General features: G+C 42.3%; 1 protein-coding gene across 1 annotated transcript in view; it reads left to right on the top strand.

Moving 5' to 3' along the window:
- LOC121281395 (protocadherin-23-like) overlaps positions 1 to 27,814 on the top strand; it is a 111,398-nt gene that overhangs the window by 70,136 nt on the left and 13,448 nt on the right. The window contains 3 exon segments of the mRNA XM_041194339.1: positions 1,864 to 2,365; positions 2,980 to 3,211; positions 5,972 to 6,147. Of these exon segments, the coding sequence (XP_041050273.1) occupies positions 1,864 to 2,365; positions 2,980 to 3,211; positions 5,972 to 6,147 (910 nt within the window).

The raw sequence follows: 27,814 nt of genomic DNA, 5'->3' as shown, positions 1-27,814 counted from the left end.
GGAGTCCAAACAAGCCTTTGGGTCCGCATGGCCGATAACTAAAGGACAAAGGTGAATAATCGAATCAAGCTGGCTAAAATGTCGCCCAGGGACAGTAATTGTGGAGTGTATCGAGTGCTAGGGCATCCATGCATGCTTACAGGAAGTCAGACATAAAGAAAGGAGGCATAGAAGAAAAGAAAGAAAGACAAAGAGATGATACATTATCGTGCATAGAGGGCAGATGGCTTACAGAGTGTGGGAGAAATGTTGATTAACGAAATACGTCATCTGGAACAAGTGTTGATTAACGAAAAACATTTACAATTGCTTTTATTGTCTGCATGGTAGCTCTATTTATCATATTGATCAACAAAGGTCATTGTTGGAGAAGGAAACAAAGTAAAGCAATCTTATATGACGATCATTTACGATATCTACTGCATGTTCAGCATTGAGATGTGGCAGTTACGATGTGCATATTGTATTCAAAAAATAGTGAAAATATAACTGCATGTTTGACTTTTCTAAAACAAAAAGCGGTATGTAAAGTGGCATGACTTAGGATCATACTATTAAATTTTAAACCAACAGTAGGCGAATGAAGACGTGATTATTTTGCATTTTGTTGCTACTTGTTACCAATACATTTTTCGAACCGTGGAAGTCAATAATCCACCTCCATCTCCAGCATCCCTGTCTGCAGAGCGTCTGATTTTTCAGTCTTTGAAAATCTTGCCATTGAACAGTGAAGAACTAAACGCCTTAATACATAAGACCTGATGCCAGCATTACGCATTTCTAACTGAGGTATATAAGTGGGGACCGCAGTTTACTTTCCCTTCTCGCCTAAAACATGAGCTTAAGTCCGACTTCGTAGCAACATCAAATACGTGAATAATACGCGATTTTCGCTCTTGACAGGAATCATCCTTTCTGAGGAAGCCTGCAAAATCATGAAGATTCTTCTCCTGTGGCTTTTTTTCCCACTTTGGAATCTTATGAGGTTTTGCTGATGAAATAGGGAGATGACAAATCTCTTTCATAGAATTCTGCCTTAATGTAAAATAACGGTCGAGATGCGAAGGGAAAGTATTTCGAAAACCCAGTCCACCAATCTATTTATGAAACTGCGTTAATAACTTTCGGAACATAATTGCTCTGTACGTAAAGGGCTCATCCACAAAAAAGTGAAGATAATACATCTTATGCATGCCATGCACCAATATCAAGGATCGCATTTTCTCCGCATCTATGACAGGAGGAGGCAAGTCCCACCAACATCGATGAGATCTTTCTGCAAGCTTGGAGTTCAACAATGTCATTTGGTAATCTGAAGTGAGCACTCAATTTCTAAATGTTTAAGCCTGTGAATGTGAATTAAATAACAAAGCGCTTTCAAACTCTGCAATTAATTGACCTTTTAATATTATTCGAACACACGTCATTGGTGAGCCACCATAAGCAGGTGTCTGATGTTGAGCCCTGTTTTCGCGCCTTTAAGTTGATTTTCCACAAGGTAAGTAATGTTTGCATATCATATCCAATATTTATAGCAGAAATGCAATAAACATATATAATCGACTGATATAATCGTCCGTCCGTGATTTTTTCTTGGGCATTTTTAAGTATAAATTATACAAAAGAGCCTGTTTGAAGAAAAGCTTGGTGCAATCACTGGTTCAGGCTCTTTGTGTCGCTGTCTGCCAATAAGGATTTGGACACAGTGAGAGATCGCCCCCTTCTTTCATCAGCAAAAGTAGAGCAGGCTAACAGCGAAAGAGACACAACGTTTCCGATTAAGCTTTGCAGACGTGTTTAGAAATGTATCTCAGGGCGCGACAATACATTTTTGGGTTTAGCATTAGCTCTTCACTGCAAAAGCCCGTCGTAATTTATGGTCAGGAAACGTCGATGCTGAATCCATTGTGGGAAATTCTGAATTCGTCGAGCATAAACTCGTACAATAGCGAATATCTTCGCCGGTGCGGTGTGTTGTGTTTTACTGTTCTCTGTCCCGGATCTGGTTTTCGTAAAAATTCGCCACACTCTTCCCGAGGAATTGGGAATTGGATCCTTTTACCAAACATCACTGAAGAATTAAGGATAAACGTCCAGGAATTATCAGCTTGGACGTTTCAGCTTCTTTCTGATGATGGGAAGCAATATTTCAAGGTTAACGCGGAAACTGGGATGTTACTTACTAAGGAGCGAATGGACAGGGAGCAGCTTTGCACGGAACGCTTAACATGTTCCATGTTTTTAGAAATAACACTGGAAAATCCTTTCGAAGTATTTCCTCTCGAAGTCGAGATATTTGATGTAAATGACAATTCATCGGTTTTCCCAAAATGTAGATTGCTCATCCCTGAGCCAGTAGCAACAGGTTTGCGTTTCCCTCTGGTGAGCGCGCATGACCCGGACGTGGGTACAAACACTATCAACTCATATCACCTTAGTTCAAACGAGTAATTTATCCTCAAAATGCAGGCAGCAAACGATCGTAGCAAACAAACGAAACGTAGCAAAATCGCTGAGCTGCTCTTGGAGAAGCCCTTAACCATGAAATATGTCATCATTTGAATTGAGATTGATGGCTGTGTAGATGGAGGAATGCCGCACGAGTCTGGCACAATTCAAAATATCAGTAGTGTAGGAGACGCAAATGCTAAAGCTCCGTTATTCGATCGTGAAATAAACCGGACCAGTGTGTTAAAAAAACACACCCAGGAGTAGTTTCGTGATCAAACGGCACGCAACTGATTTTGACCAACGTACAAACCTTGAGTTCAAATATTCCTTTAGTGATTACGTTTCACAGGGCATGCACGAGTTGTTCAATGTGGAGGTGAATACTGGAGAGATCAGAGTTGAAAGGTTTAGTGGGTTTCGAAATCAGGGGTTTATGAACTTACAGTGGAAGCCGTCGACAGTGCTCCACACGTAGGACATACCAAAGTGCTCGTAATCATTGCTGACATGAATGATAACGCCCTCGAGGTAAAACTGACATCGCTGACCAAACGGTCCCGGAGAATGACGCCCCGGGCACTCTGTTCGCGGCATTCAGTTTCATGGATCGAGATTCTGGGGGTAACGATCAGACTCGGTGTGAAATTACGGCCAATTTGCCATTCAAACTTGAAACAATGAGGAATCATTACAAATTGGAAACAACAGATATGCTGGATTGCGAATCTACTGCAATGTACGACGTACGTATTTTTGCCTGGTAAGCCTCCCTTTCCAAACACAAAGCCATTGTTGTTTATGTTTCAGATGTAAATGACAATGTTCCACGGCTTAAGGAATCTACACATAATGTAGTTGCGATGGAGAACAAATACTTCTATTGCATCAATATTTTCTGTTTCCGCTCTGGATTCCGTTTCGGACCTGCGGTGTAAACAAGGCCGAAGTATAACTGGATATCACAGGCCTATAGGGAACTGTTGTTGACTGTGGAGGATTTCGACTTTTTTTAATTCGTTCATGACCTATATTTTTGTGGGTCTGGACTCACATGTAGGCCAGCAGATTTCCTTCCCTAAAGGGCACTTGTGAACCGGATGGCCTTTTATGACAATTGACAGTGGTCATTATTAAATTCCAGATATTTATTTAATTCAGGTTCCACCATCTGCTGAAGAACACGGGCCCCCGTAGCATTACCCTGGACCTCTGGAGTACCAGCCCAGTGACAATACCGCTACGCCACCGCCTCCCTCGGATGATGTTTTCAATCGGAGACTTGCACCAAAATATTTTTTTTCATTACTCTTTGACGGTTTAGACTCTCACCGCTTCCGAAGCGTATGGATACCCCGTTCGCTTATCCCCAGTATCATCCAAAAGGGACTTTATTTCTAAAGTCCTGCCATCATTCGTTATATTTGAGTGACGTCACTGTTGGTGATGGCAACGTGTGAAATCAAACTATGGATCAAACTCATATAGTAGCTGATGATTCATGTACTTCCCAAAGGAACTGATATATTGCGCAATACAATGTTAAAGTCTGGTGCTATGGTGCATGTTACTTATTTGTTACAACAGCTGACGTGTCCATTGATTAATATTATAGCGATACTTGTATAAACTTGCTCCTTCTGAGATTTCCAGAGCAATACAGATTTAACCATTGCTTTGATAAGTTACGCGTTTCCAATTCTTATCAGTTGTAACAGAAAGAAAACATTTCACCAACAACTTCAAAGAAGTACCCAATTGAATCATTTTCCGCAGATGCCATAGCGCAATAATTTTTTGGTTTAAAATTTGATTGCAGATATAACTTTATTTCTTTATCTCCACCCATTGTAGGTAGAAGTTGTTTTTTGTTTGCAACCTCCTGAAGTTAACCCCGCGGACGTTAATCTTGGAATCAGAATCAAATTAATCAACTGGGACAACATTTCCTGGCTAGAGATTAACACTTTCTGGAGGAAAGGTGAATTTGAACTTCTGCGCGAATTAATCACATGATATCGACTTGTTACAATTGTCTCGAAACATTTGTATACATTTCAAGCACAAATGATTAATGAGGTAGAACGAAAAGGACTTTTAGGATTTCGAGTTCCTACAGCTTGCAATTATTTTGTAGTGCAAATGGGCGAATCAGTGGCCAAACAGCCTTGAACTGGCAGGCAAATTAACATTTAAAGCAATGGAAAATCTTAGGCTATTTCGACAAATCTGACAATTGGATTAATTATGGATTGACATGAAACTACATGATGGACGCATTTGACCGAAGGATCTTGGAGTCCTCGTTGGAAATCTATGTTAGCCTGATATCCGAACATTGAATAATCGCCGTACATGCGCTCTTGGAATCCTTTACTGTGAAAACATACAAAGTCCCAAACAATAGAAGTGTCTCATGTGCATTCAGCAATCTCTGAGTCGGCGCTTGAGGGAGAGTTATCAAGATTCACAGTTAAAAGCAGCGGGGCGGATCCGGCTGCAGACGTATTTAACAGATCTGCCAGAGTGGCCCATAGTTAAAAGGAATGGCTGGCAGTCAGCGGGACACAACGCGAGTCACAAAGAGTATGATATTGGATATGGTAAAAAACAATGGCCGAGTGTCACGAGGACGGAGCGAGCCAGTTTGAAAAAGAAAACAAAAGTCCAAATGTGACATCAGAGGAAAGCGTGTTTTGTTGGTGAACATTTATGTGTTCTCTTTCTAAACTAGGGCATTAATTTCAACTAGAAAGTGGAGTTGTTTTTAAATCGGAGTTGATAAAAAAAAAGCAGGAACTGAAAGCGGAGAGTTAAACATAGCGGGCGCTGAGAGCGGAGATTTTAAAAGAGTGGGTTTTCCGGGCTAACCCAGAAGGGAAGTGACATCATATGACATGGAGTCACGTAGGGTTACTGTTCTGGAAAGGTTTTAATTTAATATAACAATGAAATATGAAATAAGGCAAAATTTATTCATTAATTAGCGCAGCTTCTAAAATGTAAGGGCGATTCCACATTTTATCATATAATTACAACTAGTTAGCAAATCAATTAATCAGATCAAGAGACTAAAGTTATAATTAAGTAGCAAGGGATAGTAAAACAAAAGAGGTCTGGCTCTTTTCAGCAAAATAAAATCTAACGTGTTTAGGCAACATAACAGTTCAGTAAAATATTTCAATTAACCTTTGTACAAAATAAATTATGTCAGCAGAAGGGAAGCAACTGAATGTTGAATAGGTGAGCAGCTTATGAGTTTTACTTAATCACTAACTTTCAAGATTTGATAAATGGCGTCATGACAGGGTAGCTCAGGTCTATGGAGTTTACATCCAGTACCATGTGGACGATGCAGGATGCTACTTACGTCTTGGTTTATCAGATGTGCAGCGAGTATCTTCAAATGGAGCAGCTCCAGCACTAGGTTTTAGAGCTTGTGCAGCCGCTGCTGTCACTGCAGTACATTTGCTAGGCTGGGAACTTTATGAAAAGTGCATTTCTTGAAGTGGTCACCCCACAGCTTAAAGGCTAACACAGGTAGAGGAAAAGGTGACTGCCGAGAACTCGGGAAGGATCAGCCAAGGTGCCAACGTAAGGAATTCCACGAAGCTTCCACAGAACAATCTACTGTGGATGAGAACGGGCAGCCAGCGGCCATGTTGCACAATGGTATCAATATCGTTCGTAGAAATAACTGTATGTTCGACATTCAGAGTATAAGGAGCAGGAAGTAATCAAGCAAGCAGGACCTCAAAGCTCTTAAGACTTTTGGCAAGCAACATGAGAAGGTTTTTTATATGTAGTTAGTAGCAATGACCTGGAGCTCGCTGCGTACGAGGCTGGTGGTAGCAGGACCAATCAATGACTTCAAAAGGAAATTGGATGCGCACATGAAGCAAATAACCTGCAAGACTACAGGGATTGAGCAGGGGAATGGAACAGAATGTATTGCTCTGCATAGAGCTGGCTTAGACTTGATGGGAGGAACGGCCTGTTTCTTTGTCATAAATGACTCAAAGTGAGTCGCAAGTGAGCATAGAAATTGGAAGATTGAGCTGACGAATGAATGGCTGGAAAGATAGGACAGGAGGTTTGGTTGTACATTCCTGTGGTCTTGAAACTGGTTTAACGGGCGATGAGACCTTGTTACGAGCGTTGGCCAGACGGTCAAATGTTTAGTACTGTCCACGTAGAGGCCAATGCCTGTTTGTTTAAATTAGTCAAAGTTTGAGATTCAATTCACTTAGCAAAGGAAATTGAAAGACAGGGTTCCACGGGTTTTGATCAAACTAAAAGAAAATTTACGTTATAAGGTCAGAAAGGAAAGTCAATTTACTCTACCTATCTTAAACTCTGAGATTCATGGTTAATATGAGGCGCATGTGAATTAACCGACAAATTGTGGTTGAACACCACATTGCATAACCAATGGCACAAGCGACCAAGACAGATTCCACAGATTTCTCATAACCCACCCACATGTCAGGAAACACTGCGACTCAATCAATCTCACAGAAAATCTGTCTCTCTCACGAGGGATTTCAGCCGATCTTGACTTGGAATTCCTTCTTTGAGTCGCAGCAGTCCAGACGGCCTCAATCACAGCCTATCACTCAGCGTTTCTTTCAATCTCGTCTCCAAAGATTCTGCCGTTCTAGACTTCTGATTCTGTACTCTTGCAATAACTCACAAGCATACGCTTACCTCCTCAGGCGCGCGGAGCAGCATTCTGCTATTCTGAAAGGTTTCTTTTATTGCAACCGCACACAGCCTGGAATCACCAACATTCTGCTACATTTTACAATCGCCAGGGCTTGACCAGAGGTCGCCAGGGATTCTCTTGAGCCTTCTTTTATCGATCCGGATTCTCCTGAATCCTCCTTCATCGGAAAGACTTTTTTGAGATCTCGCCATTCAACGTCTGCCAATCACAGCCTTTTTTATGCTTTGAGACGCCTCCTGTGCTGGGACATCTACCGAACCCCTGTCTGTGTTTCCTGTCTGGAACTTCCTTTGGGACCACCCCGTGTCCCCTGCTTGGGATACGTCTCGACTATGTAATCCTGCTCCGGCTCATATGACAGATGTTTTAACAACATTTTTTTTTCTTGTTTTTATGAAAGCACGCTGCTGTCATAATCATGAAACCCTTTGACTTCTAGATAATATATTCTCTGCCCAATCCCAGCTGAGGCATGTGCAAAGCTCCCAGGCCTGTCATGGCTTGGGAGTCCCTGGACCCACTCCACGAGAAGGTAAATTGCATCTCCATATCACACCTAGCCCTGGGAAGAAGGAAAGCGTCACCATAGTGAAGGATTCTTTCCGATCACTTTCCAATTTCTTTACAGAAAGTAATTAACATCATAAACCTTTAACAAATAGCTTATTACAAACTGTACAGGTAACATGTTCAGTTTGTTTCACAATTACACATATCATATTGTAAAGTTACAAAGGCTTAACCAAAGCACCTTTCAACAGAAGAGCACGTGTCCGTTGGCCACTTAAACTTTGTAGCCACGTTTTCAAACAAATATGTCTCAACTCCGTCTTCAGAGAATTTAAGAAATAGACAAAGACTCTTTATTTTATTCATTGGATGTTGGCATCGCTGGCTGGGCTAGCATCCCTCATGGCCCTTGTTCAGAGGGCATTTTAAGGGTGAACAACATTGCTGTGGTTATGGAGTCATATATAGGCCAGACCAGATGAGGACGGCAAATTTCCTTCTCTAAAGGACACTATTGAACCAGATTAGTTCAACACCAACAGTAGTTTCATGGTCATCTTTAGACTTTTAATTCCAGGTTTTTATTCGAATTAAAACTCCACCATTTGCCTTTGCGGTACCCGAACTCTGGTCCACAGAGCATTGCTCTGGTTCTCTAGCTTATTAGCCCAGCCACAACACCAGTACACCATCGCGTGTTATAGCCGCGCTCGGAGTTGGATTCGATTCTTCCTCCAACTGCTCGTCTCTTTTTCACCCCCTAACCTAAACTTTCCTATTGTCAGTTCATGCTTTATGATCCTTTTGGTCTCTGGATTTCAAGTTCCAGCTTTTGAATTTCTTTCTTTTTCCCGTTCAAACTTTTCTATTTCTTCTTTCTCTTTTTTTCGGTTTGAACTTTTTTTCGTTTCACTTCTCTATCAGTCTCACGCTGCCTCAATTCTGCGACTGAATTCTAGCTTTTTCAACTGAATTATCAAATGCTGTGCTGTAAACTCAATTATATCTGATTTCTTAGCCCCTGCTTTTAACTCTGACGCTAACTTTTCTGCAAGCTTGCTTAACCTAGGTTTAGTTAATAGTTGCAAATCACGCAGAGTTGAATCTTTCCCCTCCAGAAAAGTCATTGCAATCGACAAAGCCATTCTGCTTTTCAATCAATATAGCAACTTCATCGTGCAATCTTATCAATTTCAACGTCAGTAAGTAAGAGCAATGATATTTGACTGAGGATTCGAAATTCTGGACAATATGTTATGATACTTAGCCTGACCCAAATGTGTGGCATGATCTGGATAAAGTTGGCAAAGTCTGAGATTCAAGACACTTGCTAAGAGAAGAAATCCAGGCTTTCCAGGCTTCTCCTAAGCCCACTTCTTCGATAGGGCTTCACCTGAGCCGTCACCTGAGCTTTAGGTCTGCTAACTCCAGCCCTTTTTTCTGCCTAGAGCCTCTTTCGATGCTCCCATAGCTCCTTAACTAGGACGTCTTCCGGGCTGTTCTCCTTAATTCCTCTCTGGGACTTCTTTTTCCACCTTTACCGGTCCCTTCTTGCGGTCCATTGACTAGGAGCCTTTCCTGCTCCTGGTCGCATGACAATAGCTGAAGCCGTTATCTGCTGGATTGCACGTGTGCAACCAGGTCCTGCCCCGCGCGTGCGCAAATCTCCCGAAGCTGGGCAGCAATTGGAGTTCCCCACACAACCTCCAAGCCCGCCCAGCTCCACCAGAAGGTCAATTGAACTTCATCACAGCCTAGACGTGGTGCACCTTCACAAAGCCGGGAGTAATTTAATTGCCGACTACTCTGTTAATATATTGGAAGCGTTTGAGCTAAGCAGACAGGAATGTGGGAAGCAGGAAGTAATACTAGAGGATAATCAATGTGCACAGAGTATTGAGAGACAGAAAACACTTGAGTAAGAAATAGTATGGTATTAGCTGGTTTCAGAATGAGAGAGAATGTACTGAAATCTGAAATATGGTCACTATGCATGTATGTGAATGGCAGCGTGTAGTTAATAAAAGATTGGTGAGCTGCAGGCGTTGATGACCACATAGACACATGAAAATTTAACAAATACTGGAGAGCCGGCTCAAAGAATGTCAGGCCTGCGTATTGGATATGACCATGAGGCTATAAAACGTAGGAGCAGATGTAGGCCATTCAGCCCCTCAAGTCTGCTCCGACATTCCACGAAATAATTGCTAGTCTGATAATCCTCAACTCCACTTTCCTGTCTTTCCCCAATAAACCTTGATTCACTTACTGATTAAAAATCTGCCTTTCTCAGCCTTCAATATACATAACGATCCAACTTCTGCTGCCCTCTGGGGTAAAGGATTCCACAGGTTAATTAGCATCTGAGAGAAGAATTTCCTCCTCACCTCTGTCTTAAATGTGAAACCCCTCATTCTGATATTATCCCTTCTGGTTTTAGGCTACCACAAGGGCAAACAACCACTCAGTATCTACCCTGTCAACCCCTCGAAGAATCTTACTTGTTTCAGAAAGATCGCCTCTCATTCTTCTAAACTCGAATGGGTACACGCCCAACCTACTCCCCTATACAAGTGAATCACATGCATAGATATTAATAGTGATGTCTGCTTGCTGCGTCTGGTTTTCTAAATGCCTTCAGTAGTATATATTTTATGAAGTTCTGCATAATTAACTGGCTGTTTCAAGTTTTTAATGCATGTTTTCTAGAAACTTGTTCACGTTTTGAAGCAATATTTCCTCTGTATGATTGGAGTTTTGAGCGCTCATAGAGCTAAGGGCTTAGTTTAATGAACAATGATGTATTAGTCTATTTACTTTTACACTTAAATGTGGTTAGAAGTTAGTAATAAATGTCACTCGTTTTAAAAGAATGACATTTTATCCGGAGATTGCGTGCAATGTTTTGTAATCAATAAATTGATATAAAATAGATAATTCAATCAACCATTGTGTTTGCTTCTGGCAGTAAGTTATGGCCTGGACACTTGGCAATTCGCAAGGGATCATACATTTTATTATTTCTGTTGTGTACACAAGTCGCTTTGTGAAACATGCTTTTGACAATTCAGCATACAATGAAGATATATAATCAGGGAATTGCAGTACATCAGATTTTCAAATTCCACGGTCAGAAGCTGATTACAACATTTAGTTTACGGATGATTTTTCTTAAAAATGATTTAAAATATCTAAATTATTTAGGAAAAAATCATGACCCAATAGGGTACTCGAATTGTTGATCCAGGGATTAATTTTCCCATCATGTACCAGTTGATCCAGAAAATGTTTGCCGAACGGGCAAAGTCAAAATAAAGTGATATGTTGCGGAATTTAACCATGCAGAATTTATTATGCAATGTCACTATTTTTTTCAGTTGATAATTAGCATAAATGCACAAAATCCGGAATAATATATTGACATGAAAAAGTACTTGAAGATGAATAAGGTGACAGAATATACCCATCCACATTTTGAATTAAATAATATTTTAATTGTCCGTATAGTTACAGAGTATTGTGCAATGTTTTGTTCTCCATGTTTAACAAAGGATATGCTTTCCTTGGACGCAGTGCATCAAAAGTTCAGTTAATTCACTTAGTCCTTGCGATAAGAAGGTTGTCCTAACATGAGTACACTGGTCTGTAACTCCTGAAGTTGTGAAAGAAACAGAGTTGACCTCATTGAAATTTAAAAGATTTTGAAGAGTTTTTTTCAGGGTAGACAGGGTTCATTCCCTGGCTGAGCAATGAACACTATGGAGGCAAAGCCTCCAGAGGAGGGTCGATAATTTAGGACTGAGGTGAGGGCAAATTCTTCACTCTGAGATTGTAAATCGCTGCAATTGTCTAACGACAATAGTTGTGGATGTTCCATTATTGAGTATATTTAAGTTTGAGACAGGCATATGTTCAGTCTCAGGGCATCAGGTAATATAGGGAGATAGTGGAAAAGTGGAGCTGTGGCATAAGATCAGCCAAAATCGTACTAAATGGTGGAGAGGGCTCCACGGGCCTTATGGTCTACATCTTCTCCTATGTCTATGTGCTTGTCTCCCAAGAGTTGGTAGAATGAACAATTCTCTTAATTACATTTATATTAGTTTTAACCCTGAGTATAAGGCCTGGGTCATTGGTGGGATTTGGGCTGCATTGGGAAAGCCTATATTTAATGCAGGTTTTCATTTACCCTTGAGGGAATGGTGGCAAAACACTTTTTTGAACTGAATGAGCCATGTGTTTAATGTTCTCTTGCAGTCCTGTTTGGAAGGCAGTTCCAGAATGTTGATAGAGCAACGGAGAAAGAACCATGACTTATTACAATTTCCAGGATTGTGTTTGGCTTGGAGCTGAACTTGATGGGGCCCTATTTACTTGTTGCCCTTGTGCAGTTAGATGGTAAAGGTCAACGGTTTGGGAATGTGTTAAGGGAAAAATTCACGAGTTACTCCACTGCAGTTGGTAGACGTTGGAAGCACAGTGCACCAGTGGTGAAAGGACTGATTGTTTAATGTAGTGGATAGGGCACTGATCACGCAGCTTGCTTTGTCATGATTGGTGTGAAGGTCATTGGAATTTGTTAGAGGTGCACGTGCCCAAACATTTAGACCCATTGCGCACTTGACTTGGAGGAAAGACTTTGAGCAGTCATGAAGCCATTGAAGAATATCGAGGCACGAAGCTGCTCTTGTAGCTATAGTATTTATGTGGCTGTTCTAGTTAAGTTTCTGGCCAAGGGTAACCCCCTATTTGCTGATAGTTGGGAATTCACGATGGTGATCGCAAAGCATGCCAATGATAGCTGTTTAGATTGCATTTTATTGAAGAAGTTCACTGTTTTGCTGTTGTATTGGAAAAATATTATTTGCCACATATTAATTCAAGTCTGAAAGTTGTTCCTGCTTTAATGCATACAGTTATGAACGGCTTGGCAATCTGAGGAGTTTCAAGTGGTACTGATCACTATGCATTTGTTAACAAACATCCAGGCTTATGATGGATGGAAGACTATTTATGAAGCAGTTGACGATGGATCGGCCTAGGACACTATCCTGAGGAACTCTTGCAGTGTTGTCCTTGGACTTTTGGACTAGGATGGTTTGCCCCCAGGAACCATAATCATCTTGCTTTGTGCTAGGCATGACCTCACCCAGAGGAGAGTTCTGCACCCCGCCCTGCACTCACCCTTTCCCCCGCACCATGCCCCATACGCACCTGTGACCAAACTCAGGCCCCAATTTCTTTTGGATTTTGTCTGGGCTCTGATACCACACTCGTTCAAATAATGCCAGGAAGTCAAGGACCTCCCCTCTTCGGTTCTGCTCTTTTATCCATGTTTGGAACAAGGCTGTAATGAGATCAGGAAATAATTGACCCTGGCGGAGCCCAAGCTGAGCATCAGTGAGCAGGGTATTGCCCAGTTATCAGTCGGTCCATCTGTTCCGAATCTATCTCACAAAAACACGGTAGTATTGCCAAACAACACAATAGAGAATATTTTGCCCTCACAAGCACTCCTGCGAATACTGCCATGGGCAGGTGCACTTGTGATATATGGATTGCTGGGGACAAAGCCTAGTTTATTATGCCTTCTTTTTGGTTTTGTAACCATCTGCAACTGGCCCATTCTGGCGGATTTGCCATTCAGGGCTCGCCCAGTAGTGGAACTACCGAGAAAAACTTGGTGTTGGAGATTGAAGCACCCACCCAACGTACATTATGTGCCCTTGCCACCTACACTGCGTCATCCAAGTGGTGTGCAACATGGGGTAGTATTGCTTCAGCAACTTTGTGAGAAGGCAGTATGTGGCAATCAGCGGGAGGTTTCCTTTCAAATGTTTGAACTGATGCCATGAGATTTTACGTTGAGAATTCCGAGGCCAACTCCCTACCGAATGCATATCATTGTTGGCTATAAGTGGGTACGTCAATGTCAGGCTCCTGTTTGGCGAGACTGTGGAATGCCTCTGCTAATTTTGGCGCAAACACCCAGATGTTAGTAAGGACGAGTTTGGAGACTTGACAGGATTGGGGTTGTCATTGTTGTTTCTGGTGCCTCAGTCGATGTCAGGTTATCTTTCTAATTTGTTTATTTTCAGCTATTCTGTAGTAGCAACAAACAACTGAATGGCCTCCTAGGCCACTGTAGATGGAAGTTAAGAGGCAATCACATTGTTGTGGTTCTCGAGTCACATGATAGGCCAGACCAGGGAAGGACGGCAGCTTCCTTAAACATCAGATGCGTTCTTCTGATCGTTACGATGGCCAGCTTTCAATTCCAGATTTTTGTTATTGATACATGAATGTAAATTCCACCAGCTACTGTGGTGTGATTTGAACGCATGCCCCAGGGCATTAGCCTGGCTTCTGGGTTATTGGTTATGTAATATTACTACTACGTTATATAGATAACTGGACATAGGCCACAGTGATTCCCCTGCCTAGGACACTATCCTGAGGAACTCCTGCCTTTTACCTTTAATCTGCCTTCTTGACGTGACAGCTTTGCTCAGTAGCTAGATTTTTGGACCTGAATCAGAGCGTTGGAGATTTAAAGCCACTACTATGGCTGCTTGCGCAGAAAGAGTACATGGAAGCAGATTTTGCCACACACACTCATTTAACCTCCAGCTGCATGAGTGTTGGCCAATAATGATTGGTGGATTAAAGGCTTGGCAGTTAATGTACAGGCACCATATTTGAGGGTTGGACAGCACTGGGTTCAGAGACATGACACTCGAAAAGTCAGGATGCTACACAAATCAAGGGCGCTTTTAGAGAAATGGCTGCAGTTAGATAAAGCATTACAGCTACGTTTAGTGAAGCCTTCTGGGAGATACTGCATCAGGTAGCAAGGATATGGCACAAAGTGCTTTTCCCAGTTTTCGGGGGGAGAAGAGAAAAACCTCACCAAGATGGAACGGCTGGAGGTCGTACAGGAAGGAAGCAGAGACGCAGCCATCACACTGAAATCATTGCAGAACTTCAAGCCATTCAATGAGCTGTTGCGATCTGGCAAAAATAATGGATTTTTTTACACCAAACTTACAACGTTCGGTGTCACAGCAGGCCAGAAACGTGAGATGGACGGCTCAGGCATTGGGAATGATCAGAATGCGATTACCACGAGACATATAGTAACGGAACAGCAGATGTCCTTAGTCAATTATCGTTAATCATTGTATTGTCAATAATAAACGGCTCCGAGCAACAGACCTCCTAGTGACCCAATATTGGTCTTAGAAAAGTAGTATAAAATAGTGAACTCAGTTGGGCTAAGAGTAACCAATGACAAAATGCATGTCAATGCTTGTAGCAGAAGTGAGATTCACAACCCTATGAAGTGAGACAAAATTTGAGGAAGAGTGCCCCTGCTTTCCCTATTTACGTTATTGCAGGAGGAGGAGACAATGGAAGGGCAGCAGGGCAGCCTATCCATGAGGGCCAGGTGGGTGAAGAATAAAATAGAGAATTAGCTACTTCATGGAAGCAATCATTGAACCTCATAACAAAAGCTACCATGACGCTTCGCATGACCAGCAATGAATGCAGGAAGCGCCGGATGTATGACAGGCAGAAGGAATTGGTGGGAACCAGAGCGCCCCAACATCACTCAAAATTTCTCTCACGTCAAGTAGCAGTTGAGACAACAATGAATGCAAAGCAGCCGCTTTAGGCAACAGGGTCTGAGCACCATCCGAAGAGACAATGTTACATTATTCTAGTGCACCCTCCACCAATGCAGATATTTACACATCTGTGAAAATTACTGCATGTTTGGGAAGGGTGGTGCCAGCTGATGAGCTCTTAAGAAGGTGGGCAAAAGAAGGGCTGCACTGCAGAGCAATAGTGAATACATGACTTTGTGTTCTGTCATGGCGGGCCAAGTGGGATGGTAAGAGTGTGAGAATTGAGGCCTTTTAAAACACCTTTTTATGTACATTGTGTTATTCTGTAATGAAAGTTGGGTGCCAGTGTGTGGGTGCGATTTAATTAAGCTGGACAATAGTTGGTTACATGGGGTTTTGGAAACATAAAAAGTATAGGGGCGTTACGTTTATGGTGCAGGCTAAGGTTTAAGACTAGATCTAACATTTGTGTTTTTAGATAAATTGAGAGGTTGCTTGAATTTCAATGGGGAGTCAGAGGTTTAAAGGAAAATGTTTGCATCTTGCAGGAGTTCATAGCTTAATCAAGTAATGGTGATGTGATATTTTATTGACCGAAAATCAAAGACAAGACGGAAAATGAAAAATCTTATATTTGGAAGGATTTGAGTTTTAAACCGGTTTGAGAACAATTGGACGGAGATGGAAGGGAAAAAAAAGTTATATTAGATTTATTGTGAATAGTTGGTTTTAGCTGTTAAACTGGAGTTACCTGGATTTAACTGGAGCCGTTTGAATTGTGGAGAACACACACAGATTTTTAGCTGCAGCAAGCAGTTTTATTCTGAAATGAATTCCAACATGGAGCGGAAGAGGGTAAAGGTCATGTGGTACACCTTTATAGCAGCTGCAACAGTTTGCCCTGTGAAATAATACTGAATTGTATATTTGAATATCCAAAATGGTGTTTTGACTGGAAATTGTTTACTTCTGTGTTGACCAAGTAGAGAGCTTTGGGGGATGTTTTGTAAGACTAACCGTAATTGTGTAACTGTAATCTTGTTTGGTTAAGTTTTCTTTTCTATCTTGTTAATGAAACTTCTAATTTTAATTTTTAAAAACCTAAAAGTGCTACTGAGCCTCTTACTGCTGAGATCGGTAATTCTGCTGTTTCTGAATGCAAAAAAAAGTTCTGGCCCGTAAGCCAAACTACCCTCCGTGACTTGATTTGCACAGCAATTAATATTTGGATTTGGTCATAACAAGGGAAGTCAAAGAAAGACTAAAAGTGCTGCATGAAGGCGAAAACTGAAGTGCATACACAAGCATTTAAGGTAGACTGAAGAGAAGCATGTCCGTATGAGTAATTCGTTCTCTCCCTGACATACCTGTCAATGCCCATTTTTACTGGTCCTTTACGTGTTTTAACATTGATTTCCTGTTCGCTAACCCCATTCAGATCTTACTTAGACATGGAGGAAAGATCAATAAGATTCTCATTCTTCATTGCTACTGCCGTCTGTGCACAGCCCGGCATAATACGAGAATATGTGAGAGCCTACGTAGTCCGTATTGCAGGCCACGCCCAAAGCTATCCATGCACCAGAATCTAATGTTCATCAGGCCTCTGGTCTGTTCAGTGAATGCTCTTGCAGTCACTAGGCACTAGTTTTAATTTTCCTCGAGCTCTGTGTTGGTATTTAGCACCATTGTAAGGAGCTCTCGCTTCAAGGTGTAACCTTTGTCATGCATTAGCGATGCACAGAGGTGTTTAGGTGCCTTGCGAAGGTGGGGGCCCTAGGACTGTCTAAGGATCTAAGAGTAGTGGCAGATTCCCGCGAACCTTGCGCAAAACTGCAGGGCCCATTTACAGTTCTGTTCTGCTAGAATATATCAGCAAGTGAAAACCCTTCCTGTTGATGAAGGCTGCTGCGTATGGGTCTTACTGGCAGCATTCATGCAGTCGTTGACCACCTGCATTTGTCCAAATTCAGCGATGGCCCCGGATCCAACTGTACGTTTCCCTTTGAGGCCCGATCTGTGAGAAGGCACATGAAATAATTTGCCTTCTGGTGGAAGGCATGCATTACCAGCTTGGGACAGCGAGGGGCGCTGAAAGCGAAATACCATAGATGTCATCAGAGGGCCCGTGGAATGACTCTGAAATGCACATGTTGAGGGTGAGGATGCCCTCATTGCTACAGGCAATGGACAACGAACACATTGCTGTGGCCTCAAATGATCCTACAGCATTACGCACAGCTCCGAAACCATCTGCTTGACGGTTTAATATGTCAATGCAGCAGTGTCCTTTCCATTATGGTAGAGCATGATAGAGCCTTCTACGAACATATTCCTCCAATCGTGCCAGACTTGGCCGTCCTAGTCGGAGTCGCCTTTTCATGAGTCATCTTGTTCTCTGGGTTTTACCCTGTGAGTTTATCTCTTTCTCTCTGCCCCACACTCTTCCTCATCGGACGAGCCTAAATCTGAATGCATTAACCCATTCCTTATTGCTGCGTACAGGCCTGAAATTTTCTGAATCCCCCAACTCTGCTGTCATGTGTTACACAGCAAAGATATAATTTTCGTAATCTGCTCCCGACGTTTCCAATCACGTGGCAGTTCTTCCAGCTTCTCCGTCCCGTGCTTTACTGCCTCACAGGGTCCGAGTTGAAAAGCTGCTGTTCACAATGGTTTCAAAGCCAAACTATTACTCATCTGCCGCTGAGCTCTCGCCCACTTATTACTGATGAGTCACGGAAACTCCGTGGATTCCGTGCGTCCCGTGTAAGCGATAAAAACCAGCTCTAAATGGCAGTCAGTCGGCTTCTCAATTTCCTGCCCGCTACCACTACACGTGCACCAGATCCCGCCACACAGCCGCCTTTGGTAAAAATAGACAGTGGCAGGGATAAATTGGGGTTTCATCCTTGCATTCCCCTGATGTTTTACCCCTTCCTCCCTTCATCCTATTTCCCGTATAATTGAATTCCCCAACCTCAAGAAGTTGAAATTCGTTTGCGTTCTGCCCAGTTTTCCATGAAAACACCGTGTTGCACTTAACAATTCCGCCTGAGACATAAAAGCAAAATAGTGCGACAGCTGACAATCTGAAGTAAAAACAAAAATGCTGGAAAACTTAGCTGGTCTGGCAGCATCTGTGGAGAGAGGAAAATATTTAACAGTTGAGTCCGGATAACTTCTTCAGAACTGTAGAATGAAAACCCAATCTCCCATCATGGTTCTGGGGTGGAAGGGAAGGGTTGAGAGCAGAATTGCGGGAAATGGGTGGGACCGATCGAGGACCCTGTATACCTCGTAAGCACAAGCGCATCATGCCGAATTTGGAAGGCGGTAATTATATTTCGATATTGTGCATTTCATGGGTTTTCTTAAATTGCATGCAAGAAATTAAGATTTTTTTTTCAATAGATTTAACGTCACCAAATCATAATTCTTTTAAGTTTGTATTACTCCATGGGGGCAACATTATGTTTGTATTTTTGTGCAGCATATTCGTTCTGTGATTCTCGATGCAGGGTTTACAGTAGCTATGTAATTTCGTAAATATGCTGCGTAATAACGTCGAGAAGCCCTGTGCTAAACGAATGTCTTGGGCGTACCTTTCACGCTAGTGAAACTTGCACCTGCAAGTCTGCAAATACCAGCCATATTAGGTAAAGTGTTTTACTAGTTTCTTCGACTCCTCTCCAAGGCAGTTGCTGATCTTAGTGTGCATTCGAGTCCACGTGACTAGTGAGTACAGAAATTGGAGGATATCATTGACCAATGCGCTGTTGGAGGAGTCTCAATAGAGAGTGCTATACATTCTGTCGACATTCCAGGCGGCTCTGGGGGAGAACGGTCCTGTACTGTACACGCTGGATGAATTTCACCCGCACAAGGCGGGGATCAAGTTCCTTGCATGCCGCTTGCTTCTGCATTTGAGGCGGTTTTAAGCTAATTTGGTAGGAGAGCGAAAACGGGCAAGAAATTAAGAAAGAAGGGGGAAATAAAGGCACGTGGGACCTGGAGAGACAGACAGCACTAAGATAAAAAAAATTAAGGCCTTCGGTGGCTAATAGGGGATACGGGACCCAAGGTTTCAGAGATAGTATAAGAGCAAAGACGCTATGGTGAACCTTTTCAAAACTCTAGTTCGACCTCACCCGGAGTATTGTGCCCAATTCGAGGCAGCAAGCGTTAGGAGGCATTAGAGAAGATACAGGATAGATTTACGAGAATGATTCCAGGTATGAAGGACTTCAGTTATATCCATTGATTTGAGAAGCTGTGTTGTTGTCCTTTGAGTGGAGATACCTGACAGGTGTTTACATATATGCGCTTTGAATTATTATCGGTCTGCAAAAAGCAAATAGGGAGAAACTGTTGCAATTAGTGAAAGGGTCTATGATGGAGGTTCTACTATCTTTACCCTCGTGGCGCAATTGATTTATCTAGTCGAACTTTTCATTAGCCTTAATCCTCCACCAGGAATGATTTTAAATACGTATAAAAGCTTAGCCAGCTATTCTAGCTGGAGTATATAGTCTAAAAATAAATGTTTCGACTCGGGTGGGAGGGGTGCACAGTTTATCTCGCCCCACTACTCCAATGGTTGCACCATAAGTGCAAATGTTAAATTCACTCACCAAAATATCAAATTAATTACTGTCTCCACTTGTTACTCCCAGATTTGAATAGATCTTGAACAGACTTCTTTCAATAAACTCAGGAAAATTGATTTATTATAGGAAAAAGCATTTTTTAAAAATAAGTTGCAATACTGGCTTAAATAGAACTTGTAATCCAGAAGTGTAACGATTTACACCTTTTAACACACACACATACACAATAAAGAACATGACAAGTAAGGTCTCTGCAGATGTTGGCATAATAATTTTAATGAAAAACGATAATGTTCAAAAAGATGTTGATGCTGTCGATTTGGTGACCCTCCGTGCAAAGATGGAGCACTGGTCACAGTGGTTGGCTGGAGGTCCTTTCGAAAGGATCTGGGTGAAACACTGTCTTTGTTAGCTATTGCTTGTCGCAGCTTTCGAAGCTCTCAGATAGAAACAAGTTACATTAAGATGGGCAAATGTGGACATCCATTTATGGTTGCAGGCAATGCAAGGAGAGGGAAAGAGAGAAAGAGAAAGAGAGAGAAAAAGAGAGAGCAGCAATCTTCCTTCACAGCTTTCTCCTCAAACACACACTAAGTTTAGAAAAAAAATATATTCAGACAGACTTCTCCCAGGCCAAGTGTTTTTAGCCAATCGGCAGGAACCCACATTTTACAGCTTTCCGGATTAACACTGAGTCCAACAACTTCGCACTGTGAACTTTCTCCTCTGTCCTCACCTCTGTTTAATCCCCTTTTTTCTACATTCATTTTTTACTTTTATCCACTTTTTTATTTTTATTTTTATTCATTGTTTTAGCTCCATTTTTATTCCCTCTTCTATCTCATTTTCTATCCTTTCTCCCCATCACCGCACCCTCCCCCAGCAAATCCGCAAGCAGGCCACCTGTTACTTTCCCCCTAACAGCCCCCCTTTTGGCCCTTCGCTTAGCCCAAGGTAGCCAACTACAATGCTGTCGGATCCCTCAGCCTCCCCCTCCTCCTTTATGCACCACCACCCATTGATGCTGGCCAGTCATCCATCTTTCACACGTAAAGTGTACGGGTACTAGTCAAACCATCTATATCATCTGTTCCTTTAATCCGAACCTCTGGCTTACCAGATTCCTATACCATCTACAAAACTCCCCCCATGCCACCGTTTTTGTGACTTCCGGATGCGATGAATCAAGTATGTTAGACACACAATCAATATCAGCAGAAGTATAACTAGGACATGGTAGATAATAAGAATCCAGGGGTTTTTCTGTACATTTGAACACCACTTCCACAGGTCCTCCCACCATATGGAAGAATCTATTTGTTCAATATCCGTCTTTACGGCTCTAACCTGTTGCTGCAGTGTATAGTACGTTCTGTATGTCTGCTGAGCCTGTCTCCGAATTGTGGTGAGATGCTCTGGTAGTAGGGGAATTCCATAGGAAAACTGGTTCAAATACTCTGTCAGGTTATCCTTAAGGCTTTCCTTGACCTGAATAGTAGTCGTTCCTCTCTTGTATATTTCAACAAGTTCCACCTTCGCCAAAACAAAAACAGAATTACCTGGAAAAACTCAGCAGGTCTGGCAGCATCGGTGGAGAAGAAAAGACTTGATGTTTCGAGTCCTCATGACCCTTCGACAGAACTTGAGTTCGAGTCCAGGAAAGAGCTGAAATATAAGCTGGTTTAAGGTGTGTGTGTTGGGGGCGGAGAGATAGAGAGACAGAGAGGTGGAGGGGGGGTGGGGGGTGGGGGGGGGGGGGGTGGGTGGTGTGGTTGTAGGGACAAACAAGCAGTGATAGAAGCAGATCATCAAAAGATGTCAACGACAATAGTACAATAGAACACATAGGTGTTAAAGTTAAAGTTGGTGATATTATCTAAACGAATGTGCTAATTAAGAATGGATGGTAGGGCACTCAAGGTATAGCTCTAGTGGGGTTTTTTTTATAATGGAAATAGGTGGGAAAAGGAAAATCTTTATAATTTATTGGAAAAAAAAAAGGAAGGGGGAAACAGAAAGGGGGTGGGGATGGGGGAGGGAGCTCACGACATAAAGTTGTTGAATTCAATATTCAGTCTGGAAGGCTGTAAAGTCCCTAGTTGGAAGATGAGGTGTTGTTCCTCCAGTTTGCGTTGGGCTTCACTGGAACAATGCAGCAAGCCAAGGACAGACATGTGGGCAAGAGAGCAGGGTGGAGTGTTAAAATGGCAAGCTACAGGGAGGTTTGGGTCATTCTTGCGGACAGACCGCAGGTGTTCTGCAAAGCGGTCGCCCAGTTTACGTTTGGTCTCTCCAATGTAGAGGAGACCACATTGGGAGCAACGAATGCAGTAGACTAAGTAGGGGGAAATGAAAGTGAAATGCTGCTTCACTTGAAAGGAGTGTTTGGGTCCTTGGACGGTCAACTCTTTTCTTCTCCGCCGATGCTGCCAGACCTGCTGAGTTTTTCCAGGTAATTCTGTTTTTGTTTTGGATTTCTAGCATCCGCAGTTTTTTTGTTTCCACCTTCTCCACCCTTGTTGGCACCAGTGGGTGTAGGCACACCTCATGATTGTAGATGGGGCAGACTGGATTCTTTCCTGCCACGTGGTGATACAATATCTCCCATTCCCTGATTATGCAACATGGGTTGGTCTTTTGCAGCCCATATCATTTCCATTGTACAGTTTTGGGCTTTAAATCTACACTTCGCTTCCCCAGTCTCATATATCAGATAAGCAAATACTACTGCGGTGCCTTCTATGCTACACCGTTCTAATGTGGTGCTAATTATATTTCCTTCTATGTCTACTGCGTATGGTGGAATATCATGATACTTAATATAGTTATCCGCCCCTCCCCCCTTATAACCCCAATAATATTTTCTACTCTATATAATATCCTGCTGGGTGTTGACATAGTTATAACAGGTATTGCTAATACAATGCATATTAGCATATTACTATTCACTATACATTCAACATTCATTCTATATACGCGTGTTACACCTCTGAGCTGGCAACCGGTCAAGCCATTAGTCTTGTGTCGTGAAAGATTAAATAAGTGCTGATTAGATAACCAGAAAGGAACTACCCTTTCATCAAAAACAAAAACAGAATTACCTGGAAAAACTCAGCAGGTCTGGCAGCATCGGCGGAGAAGAAAAGAGTTGACGTTTCGAGTCCTCATGACCCTTCGACAGAACTTGAGTTCGAGTCCAGGAAAGAGCTGAAATATAAGCTGGTTTAAGGTGTGTGTGTGGGGGGCGGAGAGATAGAGAGACAGAGAGGTGGAGGGGGTTGGTGTGGTTGTAGCGACAAACAAGCAGTGATAGAAGCAGATCATCAAAAGATGTCAACAACAATAGTACAATAGAACACATAGGTGTTAAAGATAAAGTTGGTGATATTATCTAAACGAATGTGCTAATTAAGAATGGATGGTAGGGCACTCAAGGTATAGCTCTAGTGGGTTTTTTTATTTTATATAATGGAAATAGGTGGGAAAAGGAAAATCTTTATAATTTATTGGGAAAAAAAAAGGAAGGGGGAAACAGAAAGGGGGTGGGGATGGGGGAGGGGACTCACGACCTAAAGTTGTTGAATTCAATATTCAGTCCGGAAGGCTGTAAAGTCCCTAGTCGGAAGATGAGGTGTTGTTCCTCCAGTTTGCGTTGGGCTTCACTGGAACAATGCAGCAAGCCAAGGACAGACATGTGGGCAAGAGAGCAGGGTGGAGTGTTAAAATGGCAAGCGACAGGGAGGTTTGGGTCATTCTTGCGGACAGACCGCAAGAATGACCCAAACCTCCCTGTCGCTTGCCATTTTAACACTCCACCCTGCTCTCTTGCCCACATGTCTGTCCTTGGCTTGCTGCATTGTTCCAGTGAAGCCCAACGCAAACTGGAGGAACAACACCTCATCTTCCGACTAGGGACTTTACAGCCTTCCGGACTGAATATTGAATTCAACAACTTTAGGTCGTGAGTCCCCTCCCCCATCCCCACCCCCTTTCTGTTTCCCCCTTCTCTTTTTTTTTCCCAATAAATTATAAAGATTTTCCTTTTCCCACCTATTTCCATTATATAAAATAAAAAAAACCCACTAGAGCTATACCTTGAGTGCCCTACCATCCATTCTTAATTAGCACATTCGTTTAGATAATATCACCAACTTTATCTTTAACACCTATGTGTTCTATTGTACTATTGTTGTTGACATCTTTTGATGATCTGCTTCTATCACTGCTTGTTTGTCGCTACAACCACACCAACCCCCTCCACCTCTCTGTCTCTCTATCTCTCCGCCCCCCACACACACACCTTAAACCAGCTTATATTTCAGCTCTTTCCTGGACTCGAACTCAAGTTCTGTCGAAGGGTCATGAGGACTCGAAACGTCAACTCTTTTCTTCTCCGCCGATGCTGCCAGACCTGCTGAGTTTTTCCAGGTAATTCTGTTTTTGTTTTGGATTTCCAGCATCCGCAGTTTTTTTGTTTTTACCCTTTCATCAATCTGTCTTAAATTCTCCTTGGCTTTTCCCAGTGCCCAAGATCCATAGGTGCTGCAAACATAATTTCTGCTTGCTGCTTCTGAAATATCTTTCCCTATTTCAATTAATTTACTGATAGTCCCCGCATGACTTTGGATCCTGTCCCCGCCCTAAAATCTCCTTAAGCTTAAAGCTCACGGTACGGACCTTCTGATCAACAGTTCCTAGATCAATGAAATTAACTATTGATGTCCCTGTATTGAATACTGTTGTAGCGTCATTTATCAGGCTGCGCTTGTCTCGGTCCCCCTCTGGGCCTGATCGCATGCCGCCATTAAACTGGACCGCTTCAGCCATCAACTGGCTCGTCAGAGCTTTAAACATGCTTGGGTGTGGGTTGGGCACCACTGGGGCAGGGCAATACCGGATATGTTCAAGAATACGGGTACCAGCTTATGGTGTACATTATCGTATGTACTTCTGATTAACCAGTACCAAACCATTCATCGGTCCTGGACAAGGTGGATCGGTCGGTGTGGACTGAAAGGCTTCAATTATCTCTACTCGGATTGTGGAAGTAGGTGTGGGAGGTGGCTGGTTCGAAAGCACTTGTTCTCCTGCTGTTACATTTATCATTACCCACTGCGTGTCGCATTCGGCACTGTCCGTGCTTTCCTGCGGTGCGGGATGAGCAGTGATGATCCCCGAGCTTGTTGCCAGTACTGATACGCCCACGACCAGGACCGTAGATCTGTGGAGACATTACCATCGGCTCCAGTCCTCCGGGTTACCGCTTGGTCAATTGTCATGTATATTTAACTGTGTGTAATGCCTCCATTTACTTCCCGTTCTCATATCTACAAGTGCGCATGTGCCACCTGTCATAATTACGTCATATGGTCCATTGTTGCTCTATGGATTTGCCTGTTTCCATATCCTTAAACACCTGTCGGTCTCTTGACTTCCTTCCTTAACTCATGCAATTGCTTCCTTATTTCCCTCACATTGTCTCACATCCTTCCTTTTAGTGGTCCTACATCTCCCACTCCTACTATGGTAACTGCATTGCTCTCCTTGTCATTTTTTCAAATGGGGTGAACCTGGTGTTTCTGCTTGGGGTAGCCCTAAGGCACATTAGAATTTTGGGCTGATACCTGTCTTTTGAATTGCTTTTATGATTGATGTTTTTTAAAAAGTTCAGTTCATTCTTTCCACCATCCCCGAGCTCTGTGGCTGGTAGAGAATGTGGAATTTCTGTTTATATTTAAGTCTTCCCCTGAAATGAGTTCCTTAATCTGAATCAATCTGGGTAGGCACCCCCACTCCTTCCAGTTTACTCTCTCCTGCTGCTGCCTCATGCCAGACCTCAATTCCTTAAACAACTATACAAGGCACCTTCTTATCCTATCTTTCAATAGCACACTATCTTCGCTTCCAGTGGTGGTTTTCTCTGCGAGCTGCTTAACTGTCTGTCATCATAGTGTTAATCCTGTGGCCTTACTCTTTGTAGCTCGAAGGCGCATTAATACAATTAGTAATACATCTATTTAGCCTTTTTCCAGCTTTCCCTTTACCGATGTACATCTTGTAATAAATTGTTGTTAAGTATTATTTATTCTTACATTTCAATTCCTGAACTCGAGATTCCTTTTACCTCTACATTTTTTTCCCTGACCATGATCATCTTAAGATTCTCTTGAGTTCAGTTTCTCTATTGTCAACAAGGATCACGGTCTCTAGGTCTTTGCTTATCTCCTCCTGTGCGTTTCCAATGTCTCAGTTGATGGCCAGCTTATCAAATTCACTTCCCTTAAAAAGTTTGTATATTGTGTCCTCTTTCCCTAACTCATTCTCCTAATTGCCCATACCATTTTAAACATACAACAGCTACCATCTTATCTTGTTCCGGTTGTCTGGGGAGACTTTACAGTCCAATAAAGTATTCTCATAACAATTTTAAAAACAGAAATCAAGCATTGAAATGTTTTGTTTTCCATATCTTCTTATCAAACAACATCTTATTGCCTCGAAAGTAACTCACTAAATTGTGTCTGACAGGTTTCTTTTAGAATTATCCCAGATTCAATCGCTCGGCCAAAAATTGGATTTCTGCCAACTTTGTCAAGGTCTTGAGCTTAGCTTCATATTTTGGCAACAGACTTAAAAATACAAAAGCTTGCAGCAATTGAATTAGTGCCAATTGTTGTCAAACCTTTTAAAATGAATCTTCCCTTTTGAGAAATTTATCACGAAACAAACCTCAAATTTTAAACTTCGTAAGAAACGTGATTTACACTATCAAAATTAAAACTACCTCTTTCTTATGTGTATTGACTTGTATCCAAGTTATAATTCCCATATGTTTATCATCACATTCTTTATCTTAGATAGCATCCTAGTGATTCAAGAGTAATCTTCTAAACTACACTGCACTTTACACCTCAAGCCTTGTCCCAAATTCAAATAACAGTGCTGTTGGGATGCAGATTTCCTTTCATATTTAATTCATCTCTTCAGAAGAAACCCCTTTTTTATCCATTAGAACCACCTGGGCCTTGTGGTTCTCGTAGAATCTCTTGAACTTCAGGTAAGTTTTCCCCTCAGAATTTTAGAATATTAACTCGTATGAATTAATGTAACTCCTATGTATCAATCCCAATCAGCTTGGAAGCTGATGATGTTAGTCTGCAAAGGGGGTGGTACAAAGGTTGGTTCATCTAACCCTGTCTAGCTTCATGATATCTTCAAATTGTGACCCTTTTTGCCCGAAATCTCAACTCAAACCTTACACTCAAAACTTTGGAATATTTTAGTATACTTTTTCCTTTAATCCAACATGGGGCATTCAACCCTAACGTGCTGAACGGCAAACACGAATAACCATTTAAGGGAGGAAACACATTAAAGCTCACATACGAATGCTTCCTTGCACACAAACATGCAGATATTTCCAGTATTTACATTCCTGTATCCTTAACTTAACGACTTAAAACTTCAAATAGCAGGGGGGGGGCGGGGAACTAAAGGGATCTTGAAGGCTCCATCTATAGGGACAGTCAAACTGACGAAAGTTCATATTTGCCCTGCCTGTCAGTGCCTATTAACTCCCCTAGGGGTATGCCCCTTTTCTCTCTTTCTCTCTCTCCAGCACAAGCAGCTCTTGTAACTTAGTTCAATTCATCTTTTAAGTTACAGAAAATTGGGTTCCGGACCTTTTGGATCCCCATCATCCTTCCACATTTTCAGGAAAATCTCGTCATCCCGCACGGGACGTTATACACTGCTAATTCGTGTCTCCCTCCCCCAAGGCTTCCTTGACTGCCCTCTCAAACTCCATGCGCAGGTCTGTCGCCTTCTCTCGATCTGGGACGTCCCCAGGTGGCGCCCAGTCTCCACTCCTAGTCTGTAGGGATAATCTTCCC

Source organism: Carcharodon carcharias, chromosome 8 (assembly GCF_017639515.1).
Source record: "Carcharodon carcharias isolate sCarCar2 chromosome 8, sCarCar2.pri, whole genome shotgun sequence".
NCBI lineage: Eukaryota > Metazoa > Chordata > Chondrichthyes > Lamniformes > Lamnidae > Carcharodon > Carcharodon carcharias.
This window is presented reverse-complemented; position numbering and strand designations above follow the sequence as displayed.